This window comes from Oryctolagus cuniculus, chromosome 1, assembly GCF_051225735.1.
Source record: "Oryctolagus cuniculus isolate XC-2025 breed Fujian yellow rabbit chromosome 1, ASM5122573v1, whole genome shotgun sequence".
NCBI classification, from domain to species: domain Eukaryota; kingdom Metazoa; phylum Chordata; class Mammalia; order Lagomorpha; family Leporidae; genus Oryctolagus; species Oryctolagus cuniculus.
The window spans coordinates 63,458,597-63,477,704 of NC_142867.1; the positions used below are offsets into that span (position 1 = coordinate 63,458,597).

At 44.7% G+C, this 19,108-nt stretch overlaps 1 protein-coding gene across 8 annotated transcripts in view; it reads left to right on the plus strand.

Moving 5' to 3' along the window:
* Positions 1 to 19,108, plus strand: part of RNF121 (ring finger protein 121) — an 88,012-nt gene that overhangs the window by 51,135 nt on the left and 17,769 nt on the right. For 4 of the 8 annotated variants that reach the window (XM_002708529.6, XM_008264615.5, XM_089330202.1 and 1 more), the window contains 3 exons: positions 10,125 to 10,279; positions 13,580 to 13,687; positions 17,473 to 17,593. In XM_002708529.6, coding sequence (XP_002708575.1) covers positions 10,125 to 10,279; positions 13,580 to 13,687; positions 17,473 to 17,593 — 384 coding nt within the window. The remainder of the gene's footprint in view (positions 1 to 10,124; positions 10,280 to 13,579; positions 13,688 to 17,472; positions 17,594 to 19,108) is intronic. The other 4 variants (XM_089330204.1, XM_089330205.1, XM_089330201.1 and 1 more) reach the window with 2 other exon arrangements.

Genomic DNA, 19,108 nt, shown 5'->3' on the forward strand with positions numbered 1-19,108 from the left:
TATCTCTTTATTTTTATTTCAAATAAAATTGTTTTTTCTATTTATTTAAAATGAAATAAATAAATATTAAAAAAAATCAGAGGGGGCTGCCTTTAAGATATCTTCCTTGGTTCCCCTTCTTGAGTGAAGTGCTTTTCCTCTATAATTTTCTTAGCTACCAGGGCTTTTTCCATTATAGCGCTTATCATACTGAATTGTAGTATTTTTTAAATTAATTAATTTATTTATTTGAAAGGCAGAGTTACACTCCCCAGATGGCCGAAACGGCTGGAGCTGCGCCCATCCAAAGCCAGGAACCAGGAGATTCTTCCAGGTCTCCCACATGGGTGGCAAGGAGCAGGAGCCCCAAGGACTTGGGCCATCTTCTGCTTTCCCAGGCCAAAGCAGAGAGCTGGATTTGAAGTGAAGCAGCTGTCACTTGAACTGGTGCCCATATGGGATGCTGGCCCCTGCATTTCATTTAATTCCCCAGTCCTTAGCATGATGGCCTGACTGACACTTGCCCAGAGAGGTGACTCGGGGAAAAAGACATAATTCTCGTAGAACAGCAATCCTTAAGGAACAGAGTAAGTTATTCTGTGCTTCTCTCAGAGACAAGAGTTGGACCCAGCACAGAAGGCACACAGGTAGGTTTTTCAGGCCAGCATAGGGGACATGTGTTAGCAATGGAATGACCTGCCTCAGGTGCTTAGGATGACTATTTGCGTGGGGTGTGGAAGGAGGGAATTGCCAAGCAAATTTATGCCATGTAGGGTATTCCAGCAAGGTACAGGTTCTTACTGGGTCATAGAAATCACACTGAATAAGTCTGCGTACTGGACTTCCTGAGAACTCTTCTGATAACTGAAGGCAACAACTACTCCTTCCTATAGTCTTTACCCAGCCTACTACTCCAGTGCCTTCAGTTGGTCCTTATGTGATTGATTTCCACACCCTTTGTGATCCTGGCACATCTTTTAGGGCCATGCTTACTTGTACAGTATGCGCCCAAAGCCTGACCCCAGGACCACAGAGATGCTTTGGCAGAGCAGGGAAGAGGGGAGCTGCTGCCTCCTCCATTTTGGTGATGTTGTCAGTTAAGCAGCTGAAGGTGGCCATGGCTGTATAGCAGCAGCTCTGTTAGCGTACATTCCCTAGCAATTGGTGGTCAACTGAAACGCCTAGATCTGTTTCATGTGAGCTGCTATTGAGTCACTCCTTTCCCATTCTGTCTTTGGGTAGTTGGTTAGGTTTTGTCATGTGGTTTTGGTTCTTCATTTCAGTTCATTAGCTCATAGAATGTCAGAGCTAGAACCCTAGAAACAAACTTTATTTGTTTTGCATCTTGTTTCTTCTAGTTTCCATGTTCACTTCCTTACACTTTGTGCTGGCCACAATTTGGTAAGCAGTTCCTTCATCCATGAAAACATTGAGCAGAGCCATGGGACAGATCTCAGATACCTCCCTCTAGTTGGCCTTGATCCAGTCATCAGCGTTTTTTTTTTTGTTTGTTTTTTTTTAAAGAAAAGTTCATTGTTCTCTTAACTGTGATTTTCTTACTTTTATTGTGAGTAAATGCAGAGGTGGTAAAATGAGAATCCCCAAATCACAAATGCCAAGACAGACTGGCAAGGCCTCTGGTACCTGAGGGGGTTGTAATCTGGGAGCTCTTTCTGCTTTCATGAATTTTCATTCCTCTGAACTGAAGGGATCTGAGGTTGTCTTCTGTATCTTCACACAGATTAGAAATCATTGTCAGGGTTAATTTCGAGTCCACCAACACAACTTCCGGTGATGATGAGCTCTCAGCTAAAGAAACGATTTTGTTTCAGTGTGGACTCACTGTTAGCACCTAACTTCATCATGTTTAGCTTTGTGGAGAACTTACGTGAGATATTGCTACTTTGTGTTTTCAATTAGAGAAGCTGGGATTATCCCACACACAGTAAATGTTTGCTGTGGAATCAGTGGTTTCAGGCCAGTCTACAATTTCTTTCTTTCTTTCTTTCTTTTTTTTAAGATTTCTTTTTTAATTATTTATTTGAAAGTCAGCATTACACAGAGGAGAGGCCGGCAGAGAGGTCTTCTATCTGCTGGTTCACTCCCCAACTGGCCTCAATGGTTGGAGTTGCGCAGATCCGAAGCCAGGAGCTTCACTTGGGTCTTCCCACGTGAGTGCAGGGACCCAAGGACCTGGGTCATCTTCTACTGCTTTCCCAGGCCGTAGCAGAGAGCTGGATCGGAAGTGGAGCAGCTGGGACTGGAACCAACACCCATATGGGATGCTGGCACTGCAGGCGGCGGCCTCACCCGCCACACCACAGTGCCGGCCCCCAGTCTACAATTTGAACTTTGTATTTGCAGATTCAGAGAAAGAAGGATGAATGGCTTTTGTTTTCCCTACCCACCTGGTCAAATCTAAGCCTCCTTCAGGACTCTCCAGAGTACTAACTTCCAGGAAGTCCGTCTTGATAACTTCTGCTCTCACATCTGTCCTCTGAACTCCCATGTCAGAACTGAATGGTTTTCATGGCTACCTAGTCATGTGTTGTGTTTCATCACTCACGTCCTGGAAGAGGTGTCAGGGCCAAGGCTTCCATTATTTTGTTTTTTCCACAGTAGTAGGCACAAGTGCTTGAACAAGGGAGCCAAATCTGTCTGTATTTTTTTTTAACAATGTTTCCTCTTAACGTGTAATACTTGTACATTTTATGAGGTAAATTGCAACATTTAAACACATACACATAGCTTAAACCAACCATACTAGGCATCCAGACTTTCCATTTCCTTATCTTTTTGTTTGGAGCCTGTCAACTTCTCTATACCAGTTCTTTTTAGACTAATACTTAGGTCAGACCTAAGTATTACCACCAGATGGCACTAGAATCCCTACCTTTACCTATGTAGCCATTAAGAATGCCTTCCTTAACGAAGTTTAAATTTATTACTAAGCAAAATGACAATAAATACAATTGAAACTTTTAAGAATAAAACAGAGTAAAAAAACTAAATCAAAGATATAAGTAACTTGTTCAGCTAGTAGACTAGGCTTCATGTTCACTTGGCATCTCTGCCCTGTGCCTCTGCCTGCACTGGACTCTTACCCACAGCTGCTTTTCTGCTCTGAGTGGAATCTCGTTTTCAAGATTCCCTAATGGAGAGTTCCTATATCCTAACAGTGCCTCAAACCCTTGGTTAGTACTTTAAATAATTTCTTCGTCCTGGAAAGGATGAATTAAGCATTAAAAAGAAATGTGATAACCCTATCACTTTTATTTATTTGAAAGGCAGAAAGAGAGACAGACAAAGATCTCCCATCTACTGGCTCACTCCACAACTGCCTGCAACAACCTAGGCTGGGATAGGCTGGACCAATCTGTCATGTGGATGGCAGGGATCCAAGTACTTGAGATACCAACTGCAGCCTTCTAGGGCGCACATTAGTAGGAAGTTGGAGTTAGCAGGGGAGCCAGGACTCAAACCCATGCACTCCAGTGTGGGCTGTTGGTATCCAATATTGCATCTTAGCTGCCTGCCCCTGCTTTCAGTATGTCGTTTATTTTGATTATCTCATTCTAGTCTGTTCTCTCATATGTGTCACTTTATGCATTTCTTGATCATGTGAAGTCATAATAAGAGCTCTCATTTACTGAGCATTTAGTATAGGTTAATCACTGCGGTTTTTCTTTCTTTTTTTTTTTAAATATGAGCTGACTTCCAAAAATTCATGGAAAATGGAATTAAGAAATAAGTAATTTTGATAGGTGCTGATTTGTGTCCTGGCTGCTTCTCTTCCATTCCAGCTCTCTGCTTACAGCCTGGGAAAGTAGTAGAAGATGGCCCAACTCCTGGCTCCTGGCTTCAGATCTGCCCAGCTCGGGCCTTTGTGGCCATTTGGGTAGTGAACCAGCAGATGGAAGACCTCTCTCTCTCTCTCTCTCTCTCTGTAACTCTGCCTCTCAAATAAGTAAGATATTTTAAAAAATATTTTGGTGCAAAAAATTTGAAATCTGTTCAGGTTTTCATAATACAGATTTCTCATGCACTTTTTAAAGACCCCTCATTGGTTACTTCCATTTAAATATGAGAACTAGGAATGGGCATCTAGTGGTTAAGATGCCAGCTTCCCATATCACTACCTGGGTTTAATTCCTGGTTCTGGCTCTGACTCTAGCTGTATGCTCAGGCAGATCCTGGGAAGCATTGATCATGGCTCTGATAATTGTGCTTCTGCTTCCCATATGGGAAACCTGAATTGTGTTCTGGCTCCAGCTTTGGCCTCAGCCCAGGTCTGGACATTGCAGGCATTTGAGAACAAAACCAGTGGATGGGAGCTCTTTGTATCTGTCTCTACCTCTAAAGTAAGTTAATTAATTTTAAAAGTTTATATGGGACCTGTGCTGTGGTGCAGTGGGTTAAAGCACTGACCTGCCGCACCAGCAACCCATATGGGCACTGGTTCGGGTCCCAGCTGCTCCACTTCCGATCCAACTCTCTGCTGTGGCCTGGGAGGGTAGAGAAGGATGGCCCAAGTTTTTGGGCCCCTGCACCCCTATGGGAGGCCCCAAGGAAATGTTCCTGGCTTCAGATCAGCTCAGCTCTGACCTTTGAGGCCACTTGGGGAGTGAACCAGTGGATGGAGGACCCCACCCCCACCCTGTAACTCTTTCAAATAAATAAAATCTTTTTTAAAAAACTTTAAAAAGTAAATATAAGCCAATATGTTGAATGCTTTTTAAAAAAATATTTATTTGAAAGAATTAAAGAAGGAGAAATAGATCTTCCATCTGCTGGTTCACTCCCCAATGGCCTTAATGGCCAGGTCTGGGCCAGACTGAAGCCAGGAGACAGGAATGTCTCTGAGTCTCCCACATGGATTTAGGGGTCCAGGAATTTGGGTCATCTGCCACTGCTTTTCCAGACACATTAGCAGGAAGCTGGATTGGAAGTGGAGTAGCCAGAACTCAAACTGGTGCCCATGTGGGGTACCAGTGGTGCAGGCCGCAGCTTAACCTGCTATGCCACAGCACTGCCCCCTTGAATGCTTTTTTTTATTTATTATATTTCTTAGATTGAATGCTTATATTGTTGTAAGTGCTTTCTATGCATTAATTCACCTAACCCATACAATTTATTTATTATTTGAAAGGCAGAGTCTCAGAGAGGCAGAGGAGGAGAGAAGCTTTCATTCCTTAGGTGGCTGTGAGTGGCCAGAACTGTGCCAATCCAAAGCCAGGAGCTTCCTCTGGTCTCCCATGCAGGCCCAAGGACATGGGCCATCTTCTACTGCTTTCCCAGGCCATAGCAGAGAGCTGGATCAGAAGTGGAGCGGCTGGGACTCAAACCAGCGCCCATATGGGATGGATGCCAGCACTTCAGGCTGCGGCTTTACCCACTACGCCACAGTGTCAGCCCCTCCTTCTGTTCTCTTGTTGCAGCTCTTTCCTTCCTTCTTTTTTTTTTTTTTTTAACAGACAGAGTGGACAGTGAGAGAGAGAGAGACAGAAAGGTCTTCCTTTTTTGCCGTTGGTTCACCCCCCAATGGCCACTATGGCCGGCGCACCGCGCTGATCAGGAGCCAGGTGCTTCTCCTGGTCTCCCATGCAGGTGCAGGGCCCAAGGACCTAGGCCATCCTCTACTGCACTCCCGGGCCACAGCAGAGAGCTGGACTGGAAGAGGTGCAACCGGGACAGATTCCGGCGCCCCGACCGGGACTAGAATCCGGGTGCAGGCGCCATAGGCGGAGGATTAGCCTATTGAGCCTTGGCGCTGGCCCTTCCTTCCTTTTTTTTTTAATATTTTTTTTTATTTGAAAGTCAGAGTGACAGAGGAGAAAGAGAAAAAGAGATCTTCCATTTGCTGGTTCATTCTCCAAATGACCACAACAGCTGGGCCTGGCCAGACCAAAGGCAGGAACGTGAAACTCCATCCAGGTCTCCCACATGGGTGTAGGGGCCCAGGCACTTGGGCCATCTTCTATTTTTTCAGGCACATTAGCAGGGAGCGGGATCAGAAGTGGAGCAACCAGGACTCAAACCAGCACCCATATGGGATGCTGGTGTCACACGCAGTGGCTTAACACACTGCACCACAATGCTGATGTCTGTTTCTGTCTCTCTCTTTTTTGTCTGTAAAATGACACTGAAAGACTGAAATGACATTCCAGTGCTAGTTTCTTGACAAGTACACACTACAGAGAAGCTCTCAGCTACAGTTTCCAGGCTGGTAGCCACCAATGTCTGTGGCACCAGGCAAATACTTTAGAACATGCTATAAAGGTAAAATACACATCAGCTTTCAGAGCCTTATTAGTACAAACAATGGTAAAACATCTCACTAATAATTCTAATGTTGTATCTGCTGAAATACTATTTTGGATATATTTGGTTAAATAAAATATTCAAATTTATATCTTTTTAAAAACTTTTTTTAAAGATTTATTTATTTATTTATTTGAAAGGCAGAGTTACAGAGAGGCAGAGCAGAGAGAGAGAGGTCTTCCATCCACTGATTGACTCCCCAAGTAGCTGCAATGGCTGGAGCTGCGCCAGTCAAAAGCCAGGAGCCAGAAGCTTCTTCCGGGTCTCCCACGTGGGTGCAGGGGCCCAAGGACTTGGACCATCTTCTACTGCTTCCCCAGGCCATAGCAGAGACCTGGATCGGAAGTGGAGCAGCTGGGACTTGAACCAGTGCCCATATGGCACTCAGGCGTTGGCTTTACCTGCTACACCACAGTGCCGGCCCCCTTGAAAACTTAGAAATGTAATGACTAGAAATTTTTTTTAAAGATTTATTGATTTCGCAGGCAGAGTGATGCGAGAGGGTGTGGGAAGAGAAATCTTCCATCTCCTAATTTAATCCTTATATAGCTACAATGCCCAGAGGCTGGACCAGGCTACAGCCAAGAGCCAGGAGTTTCATCTTTGTCTACCACATGATTGACAGAGGCCAAACATTTGGGCCATCACTTGCAGTTTTCCCAGGCACTTTAGCATGGAGCTGGATTGAGGGAGCAGCTGGGACTTGAACTGGCACTCTGATATATGGTATGCGGGCATCACAGATGATGGCTTAACATGCTGTGTCATAATGAATCTTAAATTACATATGTAATTTGCATTATATTTCAGTTGGGCAGCAATGGTCTAAAAATCCCCAGGAGTAAATATTTTTTAAAGTTTTCTCTGCTTTGGAACATCAGGATACAAACTATTCTTTCCTCTTTATGGTGAGGGAAATTTTTTTTAAGAAATTTATTCATTTTATTTATATAAAAGGCATGGGGACAAAGATCTCACATCCACTAGCTCACTTACCAAATACCCACCAGGAGCCTGGGCAGTGCCAGGCTGAAACTGGGAGCCAGAAACTCAACACAAGCCTAACATGTGGGTGGCAGGGACCTAATTATTTTCACCATCACCTGCATGCATTAGCAGGAAGCTGGATCTGAGAGCAGAAATGGGACATGAACCCTGTCATTTTCTTAACTAGTATGCCAAACACCCATTGTGCTCTCCTTTTTAAATTAGTTTTTAAGTTTATATTTAATTGACACATAAAAGTTAGAGGTATTTGTGGAGTATCATATGCTGTTTTGACACATGCATTCATTGAGTAATGGCCAAATCAGGTAAGCATCTATCTTCTGAAACATTTCTTTTATGGTCTCTTAATGTTCTTTCATTTGATGACCTCAGGAAGAAAACCCCCACTAAGTGCTAATTATCTTCTCATTTTATACCTACAACTCACCTTAGAGAAGTGACATCTAGTTAAAGTAGTGTGATTGAGGGAAGGAATTAGGCACAAGAAGCAGAAGATTGGTGGTTATTGCAGACTTCTTAGAATTGTGGTATGCATTAGAAACTTTTTAAAAGAGATTTATTTATTATTTGAAAGTCAGAATTACACAGAGAGAAGGAGAGGCAGAGAGAGAAAGAGGCGCCGTGGCTCAATAGGCTAATCCTCCGCCTTGCGGCGCCGGCACACCAGGTTCTAGTCCTGGTTGGGGCGCCGGATGCTTTCCTGGTTGCCCCTCTTCCAGGCCAGCTCTCTGCTGTGGCCCGGGAAGGCAGAGGAGGATGGCCCAAGTGCTTGGGCCCTGCACCCCATGGGAGACCAGGAGAAGCACCTGGCTCCTGCCTTCGGATCAGCGCGGTGCGCAGGCCGCAGCGTGCCAGCCGTGGCGGCCATTGGAGGGTGAACCAACAGCAAAAGGAAGACCTTTCTCTCTGTCTCTCTCTCACACTATCCACTCTGCCTGTCAAAAAAAAAAAAAAAAAAGGTCTTCCATCCACTGGTGCACTCCCCAGTTGGCTGCAACAGCTAGAGCTGCGCCAATCCAAAGCCAGGAGCCAGGAGTTTCTTCTAGGGCTTCCACCTTGGTGCAGGGGCCCAAGGACTTAGGCCATCCTCTACTGCTTTCCCAGACCATAGCAGAGAGCTGAATCAGAAATAGAGCAGCTGGGTCTCAAACTGGCGCCCATATGGGATGCCAGCACCGCAGGTGGTGGCTTTACCCACTGCACCACAGTGCCGGCCCCAGCATTTGAAACTCTTGAGCTGAAAAGTCTGGAGTTAAAACTCTGACGAAGGGGAAGTAAAATAGACACTCTTTAAAACAGAATTGTGGGCCGGCGCCGTGGCTCAATAGGCTAATCCTCCGCCTTGCGGCGCCGGCACACCGGGTTTTAGTCCCAGTCAGGGCGCCAGATTCTGTCCCGGTTGCCCCTCTTCCAGGCCAGCTCTCTGCTATGGCCCAGGAGTGCAGTGGAGGATGGCCCAGGTCCTTGGGCCCTGCACCCACATGGGAGACCAGGAAAAGCACCTGGCTCCTGGCTTCGGATCAGCGCGATGCGCCGGCTGCCCTGCACTGGCCACGGTGGCCATTGGAGGGTGAACCAACAGCAAAAGGAAGACCTTTCTCTCTGTCTCTCTCTCTCTCTCACTGTTCACTCTGCCTGCCAAAAAAAAAAAAAAAAAAAGAAAAAAAAAAGAAACCAGAATTGTGGGAGTAGGCATTTAGCCTAGTGGTTAAGACATCTGCTGGGTTTGATTCCCAGCTGCAAGTCAGATTTGATTGCTGACTCTAGCTTCCTGCTATTGCAGTCCCTGGGAGTCAGCAGTGATAACCCAAGCAAGAGGCCACTTGCTGGCCAAGTGGGAGAACTGGATTGATTTCCCAACTTTGATCTTGCCCAGCTCTGGCTGTTGTAGGCATTTGGAGAGTGAACTGGTAGATGGGTGTGTGTGTGCATGCACATACCCTTTTTCTCTCCCTGCCTCTGAATGTTTTTTTTTTTTAAAACTCAGGAATGTGCCTCTCTAATAGGGAGTTTTACTTTCCTCTTATTTACTTATCCAAATTTACTGAGGACTTTTATGTGCCAAACACTTTGCTTCCACAAAGGAAACAAATGAACACAGCCCAGACGCTGCCCCCAAGGAGCTTATATTCAGGTAGAGAGTGAATCAGGCCTCATATTCTAGATAAGCACTGCAGTGATATCAAGAAAGTCCTTTTGAAGCCCTAGAAATTCATGACAGATTCTGCCTGGAAAGGAGACGGGAGGCTTCTCTTGTCTTAGATGTGGTATTATCAGGCCAAAAGGGAGGCAGGAATGAAGTTCTAGCCTGTGGGGGACAAAATGACTTAAAGGCATGGGGAGTGGGAGGAGACAATTCTAGAATTGGTGGTTTGGGCCTCTTTATGGGAAATTCAATAGTCTAGCTGAGTACTTTGGATCCTAGCCTGTGTGCAGGAGACTATTAGAGAATTTTAAGGCATTTTCCAGACCACACCTTAGAGACAGCAATTGGTCCTCCTGGAAGGATTGGGTGAGGAGTCACTGGCTACAGGGAGGCTTGCAAAGAGATAGTTGTAGTTTGCAGGCAAGAGATAGCAAGGGCTAGAATGGAAAGGAAAGAATATATCCAAGAGACAGTCAAATAGGGCTTGGAAGTGAGGAGTTGAGCATGGTCCTGGGTTTCTGTCTTTGATCACTAGTGGAGTTGTTTTTGTCCAAGATTGGAAATGTAGGGGAGGACCAGGTTAAAATAGAAAACAGGAAGCATTTTGGATCCATGGATTGGGCTGCGGCTGGAGCTGGTTTGAGCTGAAGTGCTTGTATTTGTGTTTCAGATGGTGACCCTCTTTCAGATGTGGGTTGTCCCCCTCTATTTCACAGTGAAGCTGCACTGGTGGAGGTTCCTAGTGATCTGGAGCTTCTTCTCTGCTGTCACAGCCTTTGTCACCTTCCGAGCCACACGAAAACCTCTAGTACAGACAACGCCAAGGTGAGAGTTGAGGTAGTGGGAAGGGCCCAGGTTTCCTAAAGCTATGCTTCTGGAAAGCATTGGAGGAAGGTGGGTTTAGATGGAAAAAAGCTTGCAGTTTTTGCCTTCCACAATGTTTTTGTGTAGGGCCCCACTAAAACAAGCTGATTGGGAGACCAACCCCTCTATGCACTGACTAACAACCACCATGTATTTCCCTACAGCTCATTTTATGGTTTATATCAAAGTCTACTTATATGAAAAGCAAACACAATCAGTAAGCAAATTCTTGGTGATCACTGTGGTCTTATTTTAAATGGTATTTTTGGGGTAGGCACTGTGGTGCAGCAGGTTATGCTGCGGCCTGCAGTGCTGGTATCCTATATGGCTGCCGGTTCGAGATGGCTGCTCCACTTCTGTGCTAATGCACCTGGGAAAGTAGCAGAAGATGGCCAAGTGCTTGGGCCCCTGCACCCACATGGAAGACCTGGAAGAAGCTCCTGGCTACTGGCTTTGGCATGGCACAGTCCTGACTGTTGCAGCCATTTAGGGAATGAACCAGCAGATGGAAGACCTCTCTCTGCCTCTCTCTCTCTCTGTCTCTTCTGTTTCTTTCTTTCTAACTCTACCTTTCAAATAAATAAATAAATCTTAAAAAATTTAAATGTTATTTTCTTCTGTGAACACTTCTCTGATCTCTGAATTATATTTTCCATTATATTTCTCATAATACCCTATAGTTTTCCTTCACAGAATTTATTGCAACTTATAACTAAATATTACTTTGAGTATCTATCTCCCCCACTAAACTTTGACCTTGAGATCAGGAACCACACCTATTTTGTCTGTCACTGGATATCTAGGACTTGCCACAGGGCCTGATACTTAGGAACCTACTTTATCAGTTTTTGTTGAGTGAATGAATCTCAACAAATTTACAATTTACGAACAAACAGTGCTTCTTTCTTGGGTTACAAAATAGCCACTGCCTGTATAGCCAAATAAATTTCTTATTTGATCCTCCCAAGCAGCTTGTGAGGTTATTTTCTATACATTCTTGACCCAATGAAAAAAGAGAGATTTTCTTATTCATTTAATACATACCTGCTATGTGCCAGGCCCTGTGCTGAGTGCTGGGGATACAGAGCCAGATAAGACATGGTCCCTGCCCTCAAGGAGTGCTCGGTTTAATGGAGATGAACAAGAAAGCACCTGTTGTGGTGCATTTGGTAAGTGCTACAAGAAAGGTGTGCGAAGGTGCAGGAGCGCCTGACAAGAACTGATCGGCCTGAACTTTGTATCCAGCTGGTCTAGAGTCTTTCAAATTGTAAATTGCTGTTCCTCTCACATCTCTATGTCTACTTCATTGCACTCCTTCCTCTGGCCTCTGATTTGTACAGTTGGTGATCCGGAAGCTGTGCTTTTGCTTTGGTAGTTGACTTCCAGGGCCATTATAGAAGATAACTGGCTCTGCAGGCAGGTGGATGTGGACTGGAACTCCGTGCCCTGCCACTTGTTAGCTCTGTGACCTGATTTCTGTGAGCCTAGTGCAAGACAGCGTGAAGAGTCAGCAAGTAACAGTATCAGCACCTAACTAAAATGACTGAAAGTGTGTCAGTAATATGGCAGGATTTTTCTAAGAATAAACATTTGATAGTGCTTTACAGTATTAAACATCCTTTTTTTTTTTTTTTGGACAGGCAGAGTGGACAGTGAGAGAGAGAGAAAGGTCTTCCTTTTTTTTTTTATTTTTTATTTTTATTTATTTATTTTTTTGACAGGCAGAGTGGACAGTGAAAGAGAGAGACAGAGAGAAAGGTCTTCCTTTGCCGTTAGTTCACCCTCCAATGGCCGCCGTGGCTGGCGCACTGCGGCCGGCGCACCGCGCTGATCCAATGGCAGGAGCCAGGTACTTCTCCTGGTCTCCCATAGGGTGCAGGGCCCAAGGACCTGGGCCATCCTCCACTGCACTCCCTGGCCACAGCAGAGAGCTGGCCTGGAAGAGGGGCAACCGGGACAGAATCCGGCGTCCTGACCAGGACTAGAACCTGGTGTGCCGGCGCCGCAAGGCGGAGGATTAGCCTAGTGAGCTGCGGCGCCGGCCCATCCTTATTTTTTTTTACTGCAGTATTTAATGAGTCTGTATTATATATCAGAAATGGGCTCTCTACAATACACTGAGAAAGGTAGCATGGTTTCCCCATTTTACAAATAAGTAAATTTGTCTTGGATAAATGATTTGATTGACCTGAGGTTACCTAGAAAATAAACCCTCTCTTAATTCAGACTAAGAGTTGCCTGACCTAAGAGTCCATATCCTTTCCACTGTGTGTCTCTTCTTGTGACTAGTGGAAACCCTGGATAATTGAGTCGTGTGTGATCCCTTTGAAGGCAATGCTACAAGGTGTGTGGGGCCTTTTCCTACCCTGAGAAGTCATTATTGCTTGCCTGGCTGTAACAGGGAGGGACCTTGAGCTTCCTCCTGGGTCTAGGTAGGGTTGGCTTGTGTATTCAAGAAAATTGCCATATTCCCTACTAGTTCTCATCACATATAGCATAGTGGCTCCTGATAATGGGGACTTACCATTATCATAGTTGAAAGGTTCTGGTTCATTCAAGGAACCATCTCTCCTCTCTTAATCCAGCTGGGGTCAACCATCCAGATTCTCCACTGCTCTTCATTGGATCTGGGGCATAATGCTCCTCCCTCACAGGCATGAGCAGTCCCATTCCATCCACCATGGCCACCTCTACACGTATACCAATTCAAAAGTACTTTTGAGGGCCTACCTCTTCATCCCTTCTGCTCCAGAAAAAAATTATTTCAGAAGCAAATTCCTTAGTCATCATTCCTTTCATTATTAACTACTGTGGATAAGAGTAAAACCATATTCAGAATAACCAACCCAGGTACAAAAGGCTGTAGCTAACTCTACCTCTGATTGATCTTTCCTTAAATTCCCTTTCCTGACAAGAACAACTAGCCTTGCCCTCCTTGTTCTCTTCTGATGTTGCTGGGGTTATTAGTTTTTACTTCTTCATCCAACTAATCTGAATTCAAGATGTTATAGCTGGCTGAGGTCAACTGTTCTCTTTCTTTGAGGCCAAAACCTCTTGGAATCTCTTTCTTCCTTTAGTCTGAGAAAATATAACATATTGGTTCCCTAGTATATGGAAAAGTAAACAGCTTTGAGTAGTAGCTGAAGTTGCTCATTAAGTCTTGATGTTGCCGTTGATATGAGAGGAAGGGATCCTGTTGGTCTCCAGGCCCCTGTGGCCAGTGCCTCTGTCAGCCATACTAACATACTCTTCTTTCTCCAGGTTGGTGTATAAATGGTTCCTGCTAATCTATAAAATCAGCTATGCTACTGGCATCGTTGGCTACATGGCTGTCATGTTTACCCTCTTTGGTCTTAATTTATTATTCAAGTAAGTTCCCTTTACTTTTGTTTTTTCTGGTGTTTGGGAGAGGAGTATCTGGGGAGATGGATATTGCTTACTGTGTTAAGTTTGGGATGTTCATAAGGGGAACATGGTACCCAGGATGGGAGGCTCTGGGGGAGATTGGAGAGAATGGATTGTCCATGGTTTGTTCTGGCAGAAATTAAAGATTGTGCAGAGTCACAGTCCCAAATCATTGGTTAATATTTTTGAAGAGTTTATATTTTAGTGGAAAATTAGAATGCAGGTAAGTATTATAATGATTATAACCAATTACCCATATTGCTATCACTCCAACAGAGCCCATTTTTCTTTTCCAAATATATTATTTATTATAATACCTACTCTTCCCGAGTGGTCTTATATTCAAGTAGGCCAGGGATTGGCAAACTACCTGCTTTGGGCCAAATCAGCCCACAGCTTGTTTTTACAAAATGAAATTTTACTGGAACACAGCCATGCTCATTTATTTACATATTGTCTGTGGCTACTTTTTTTTTTTTTTTTAAGATTTATTTGTTTGTTTGAGAGGCAGAGTTGGAGATTGAGGGAAAGAGAGAGAGAGGTCTTCTGTCCACTGGTTTATTCCCCAGATGGCCACAGTGGCCAGAGCTGGAGCTATCTGAAGCAAGGAGCCAATAGCTTCTTTCAGGTCTCTCATGTGGGTGCAGGGGCCCAAGCACCACTTCTGCTTTCCCAGGCCATTAATAGGAAACCAGATCAGAAGTGGAGCAGCCAGGACTCGAACCAGAGCCCATATGGGATGCCGGTGTCACAGGTGGATGCTTAACCTACCGTGTCACAGTGCTGTCCCTGAATGTTTTTGTACTGAAATAGCAGAGTTGAATAGTTGTGACAGACACCACATGGGCCACAAAACCTAAAGTGTTTACTACGTGGCCCTTTATAAGAAAGGGTTCACTGACCTTTGGGCCAGACACTTAAATTCCACAATCATGGTTGGCCACATTTGGCAACAGGGCCACTTTGAAGGATGCAAGACAGGTAACATAGCAGGACAGTGACTGTAGGAGTCCCAGAATTGATATATGAGAGAGTGAGACCACTCACTCACAGACAGATGTGGAAGCCATCCTGGCCTGGGAGCCCTATCCCCCAAGGACATAGCCAGTTTTAAGAATGTCCCAGTCCAGATGCAGAGTGCCAACTACAGATCATTTTTAATATATAAGCATTTTGCCTGTTCTACCTTTGTCAGGTTTCTGAGGAAATAATTTTAGAGAATTGACCTATGGACATGAAGTCTTACTCCTTTGTCAGGCACGTGGGTTATTTTCAGCTTAGTGCTATCACAGATAATCTGGCTGGGTTGTTTTCTGAGGGCACATTCCTAGGAGTGGGCTGGTGGTTGTTGCTTCTTGTCATGAGCTTTCCCGAAGATCTATACCAGCATACAGGTCCTCACCCAACCCTAGTTGAAACAGAGACCAGGAAGCCTGAGCTTGGAGAGGGTGTTTGGAGGGTGTGGTCAATCTGTAGGCCAGAAGAGGGTGGGAGTGAGAATTCCTGAATGAGGGCAGTAACGGTTGCAGGCTGCAGATCATGAGGGGGCCTAGGTCTGGGACAGTGCAGGGAAGCTGAAGAGTTTTAGGATTCAAACTTAAGTTCATGGATAGGAAAACCACTGACTTCTTCCCCCAGCCCTGTGTATAGTAGGCAGGAGTGTCTTTGAAATGAAGTTTATTTAGGACAAGTAAAAATTAAAAATGAATCTTGTATGAGGGAACAGCCAAATGGAACTCTTTCTTCCACAGGTTACAGGCTGAATGAATAAAGAGGATCTGGAAAGATTTAAAGGAATTCATCACTAGAGTGTCTAACACATTTCATCAGAACAAAGATATTTCTAAGCATCTTCCTAACCTGTGTGATTAAAAAAAAAAATACAAGTAAAGATTCAATATTATGTCTTAAAGATATTTTTTTTTTTTTTTTTTTTTTTTAATTTTTTGACAGGCAGAGTGGACAGTGAGAGAGAGAGACAGAGAGAAAGGTCTTCCTTTGCCGTTGGTTCACCCTCCAATGGCCGCCGCGGCCGGCGCGCTGCGGCCGGCGCACCGCGCTGATCCGATGGCAGGAGCCAGGAGCCAGGTGCTTTTCCTGGTCTCCCATGGGGTGCAGGGCCCAAGCACCTGGGCCATCCTCCACTGCACTCCTTGGCCACAGCAGAGGGCTGGCCTGGAAGAGGGGCAACCGGGACAGAATCCGGCGCCCCGACCGGGACTAGAACCCGGTGTGCCGGCGCCGCTAGGCGGAGGATTAGCCTAGTGAGCCGCGGCGCCGGCCAAAGATATTTCTTATATAATTACAGATTCTTTTTGGTTGCCTAAACTATACAAAAAGGAAAAATTGAGACTCTGAATCATTTTTATGCTACTGATCAGGTTAATTGGTGTAAGATAAGTGTTGTTATAGTAGTGGGTTAGTTTTTTTTTTTTAATTTAAGATTTATTTTATTTATTTGAAAGGCAGAGTTAGAGGGAGAGAGAGAGATTTTCCATCCAGTGGTTCACTCCCCAAATGGCCACAATGACCAGGTTTGGGCCAGTCCAAAGCCAAGAGCTAGGAACTTCTTCCAGGTCTCCCAAGTGGGTGGCAGGGGCCCAAGTACTTGGTCCATCCTCCACTGCTTTCCCAGGCGCATTAGCAGGGAGCTCAGTTGGAAGCAATACAGCCAGGACTTGAACCAGCGCCCATAAGGGATGCCTGCGTTACAGTGGTGGCTTAACCTATTACATCACAATGCTCACCCCAGTGGCTTTGATATTACAAAGTTAATAATCAAATTCAACTTTCTATGATAAATATAAATTATAGTTTTAAGTAAACTTAAATATTTGTGCAAATATTTTAACAAAGGTAATTTCCTATAAAAAACGTGGATCCAGGGTTACAACTGATTGGTCCTTAGAATTATTAGAACAAACCTCCTACTACTGTAGACAATCTTTATTCATCATAATAAATTGACTTGAATTTAAGTTTAACTTTGATAACATTATACAAAATATCTATGGATGCAACTAAAATTTTTATGACTGGTATGTAAATATTTTCTCTCTAATTTTAAACTTTTATTCTAAACTTGTGTTGGGAAAACTGTGGGACAATACGCAGAATCTAGAATATTCTGTAGGGACTTACTGCCTGGAGTGGATACAGCTCAGTGAGGGACATACTCTGTGCCCATTTGCCAGTTGCTGAGACATTCCCAGAATGAGGGGCCTGGCAGGGAGTGTGAGGCCACTGAGGTCATTTCCCTGTCTACTGCAGTGCCACTCAGGTCCTGACATGTTCTTCCCTTGCTGTGGGGGTTAAGCTGTGTCAGCCTGGGCAGCTTGCTGAGGTGAGGTAACTCAGTGAATTGCCAGGTTCTGGACTGAAATTCCACTCCTTGATGTCCAGCAGCTTCCAATGGTAGAGTCCTTAACTTGTAGATCTCAACGAGGGTAAGCCCTGAGCAGCTGCAAGGCCTGGCCACCAGTTAGGGGAGGCAGGAACTCGGAACAGTGTGGGACAGGGGGCCAGAGAGGATTCTCTGGCTTGGACTTTGCAGCTCACAGTGCTGGCTTCCTCAGCATGGGTCATGGGTCATTTGAAAGCAGGCGGCAGCCTGGATTAGCTCAGTTTGTCAGCACTTGCTCTAGCCCTGCGCCTTCCAGCTTTAGGCCCTGCCTTGTGTGTCACAGAGTAGTGATCCAAAGCAGTCGTGTCTAGGGCAGGCCTCACTAGCCATGCTGCTTCCCTTCCAGGATCAAACCTGAAGATGCCATGGACTTTGGCATTTCTCTCCTCTTCTATGGCCTGTACTATGGAGTTCTTGAGCGGGACTTTGCTGAAATGTGTGCAGACTACATGGCATCTACCATAGGGGTGAGTTCACCTAGTCTCTTTTTTTGTCTTTTTATTTGGAAGGCAGAGAGACAGAAAACAGTCTTCCATCTATTGATTCATTCCCCAAAGGCTCACCCATAGCCAGGGTCAGGCCACACCAAAGCCAAGAGACCAGAATTCAACATGGGTCTTCCACATGGGTGACAGGGACCTGCTTCAGCCATCATCTGCTGCCTCCCAGGGGGTACATCAGCAGGAAGCTAGATGCAAAGCAGAATAGCTGGGATTTCACCCAGGCACTCCAGTATGGGATGTGAGCATCTCAAGCAGGATTTTACTGCTGTGCCATGTGCCTGCCCCTACCTGGGTTCTTAATACTGCTTCCTGCTACTTCTACATTGTTTGGCTAGCAATACTTGCTTGATGGAAGAGAAAGGCACTAAAGGATGAGGTAAGCCAATTAAATCCTTCAGGATGTAGGTGGTACACATGGAGATTTCTTCCTTAAACTTTGGAAAGCCAGATATCACGTGACCCTTTAATTTATTACTTATTTATTTGAGAGACAGAGAGACATCGAGAAGTAAAGCTCCCATCTGTTGATGCACTCACCAAATGTCTGCAATGGCCAAGGCTGGGCCAGGGCCAAAGCTGGGAGCAGGGAATGCAATCCAGGTCTCCTGCCATCATCACTCTGCCTCCTGTGGTCTGCATTAGCAGGAAGGTGGAATCAGGAGGCAGACCTGGGGATTGAATCAGGTACTCCAGTGTGGGGTGTTTGTTTGTTTGTTTTAGCATTTTTTTTTTAAGATTTGTTTAATTTTTTGAAAAACAGAGTTAAGAGAGAGAGAATCTTCCATCCACTGGTTCACTCCGAAAATTTCTCAACAGCTGGAGCTGGGCCAACCTGAAGCCAGGAGCCTGGAGCTTCTGAGTCCCCACGTGGTTGCAGGGGTCCAATGATTTTGGCCATCATCTGCTACTTTCCCAGGCACATTAGCAGGGATAGCTGGATTGGAAGTGCAAGCATCTTAAGTACTAGGCTAAATGTCCACTTCTACCCTGGAATTTTGTTAAGTTTTCAAACAATTATATGAAGAAAACCACTTTATCCAGTAGGAAGTTAACACTCATTTAACAAATCCCTTTTCTCAATGCTTTTTAATGTATCTAGGTATGCTATATCCTGGAATTACAAAGATATACAAAAATAAGCATGGTACTTTGTCAAATAAAATTTAGTTTCTGATGGAAAGAATGTCTTTTGTATTTTGATTGGTATCGCATTGAATCTGTAAATTGCTTTTGGAAGAATGGACATTCTGGTGATATTGATTCTTCCAATCCATGAACATGAAAGATTTTTCCTTTTTTTTTTTTTTTTTTTTTTTTTTTTTGATATCTTCTTCTATTTCTTTCTTTAATGCTTTTTAATTTTCATCGTCATAGAGATCTTCGACTTCCTTGGTTAAGTGTATTCCAAGACTTAAGTTTTTTGATAGCTAGTGTGAATGGGATTGAACTTAGAAGTTCTTTCTCAGGGCCGGCACTGTG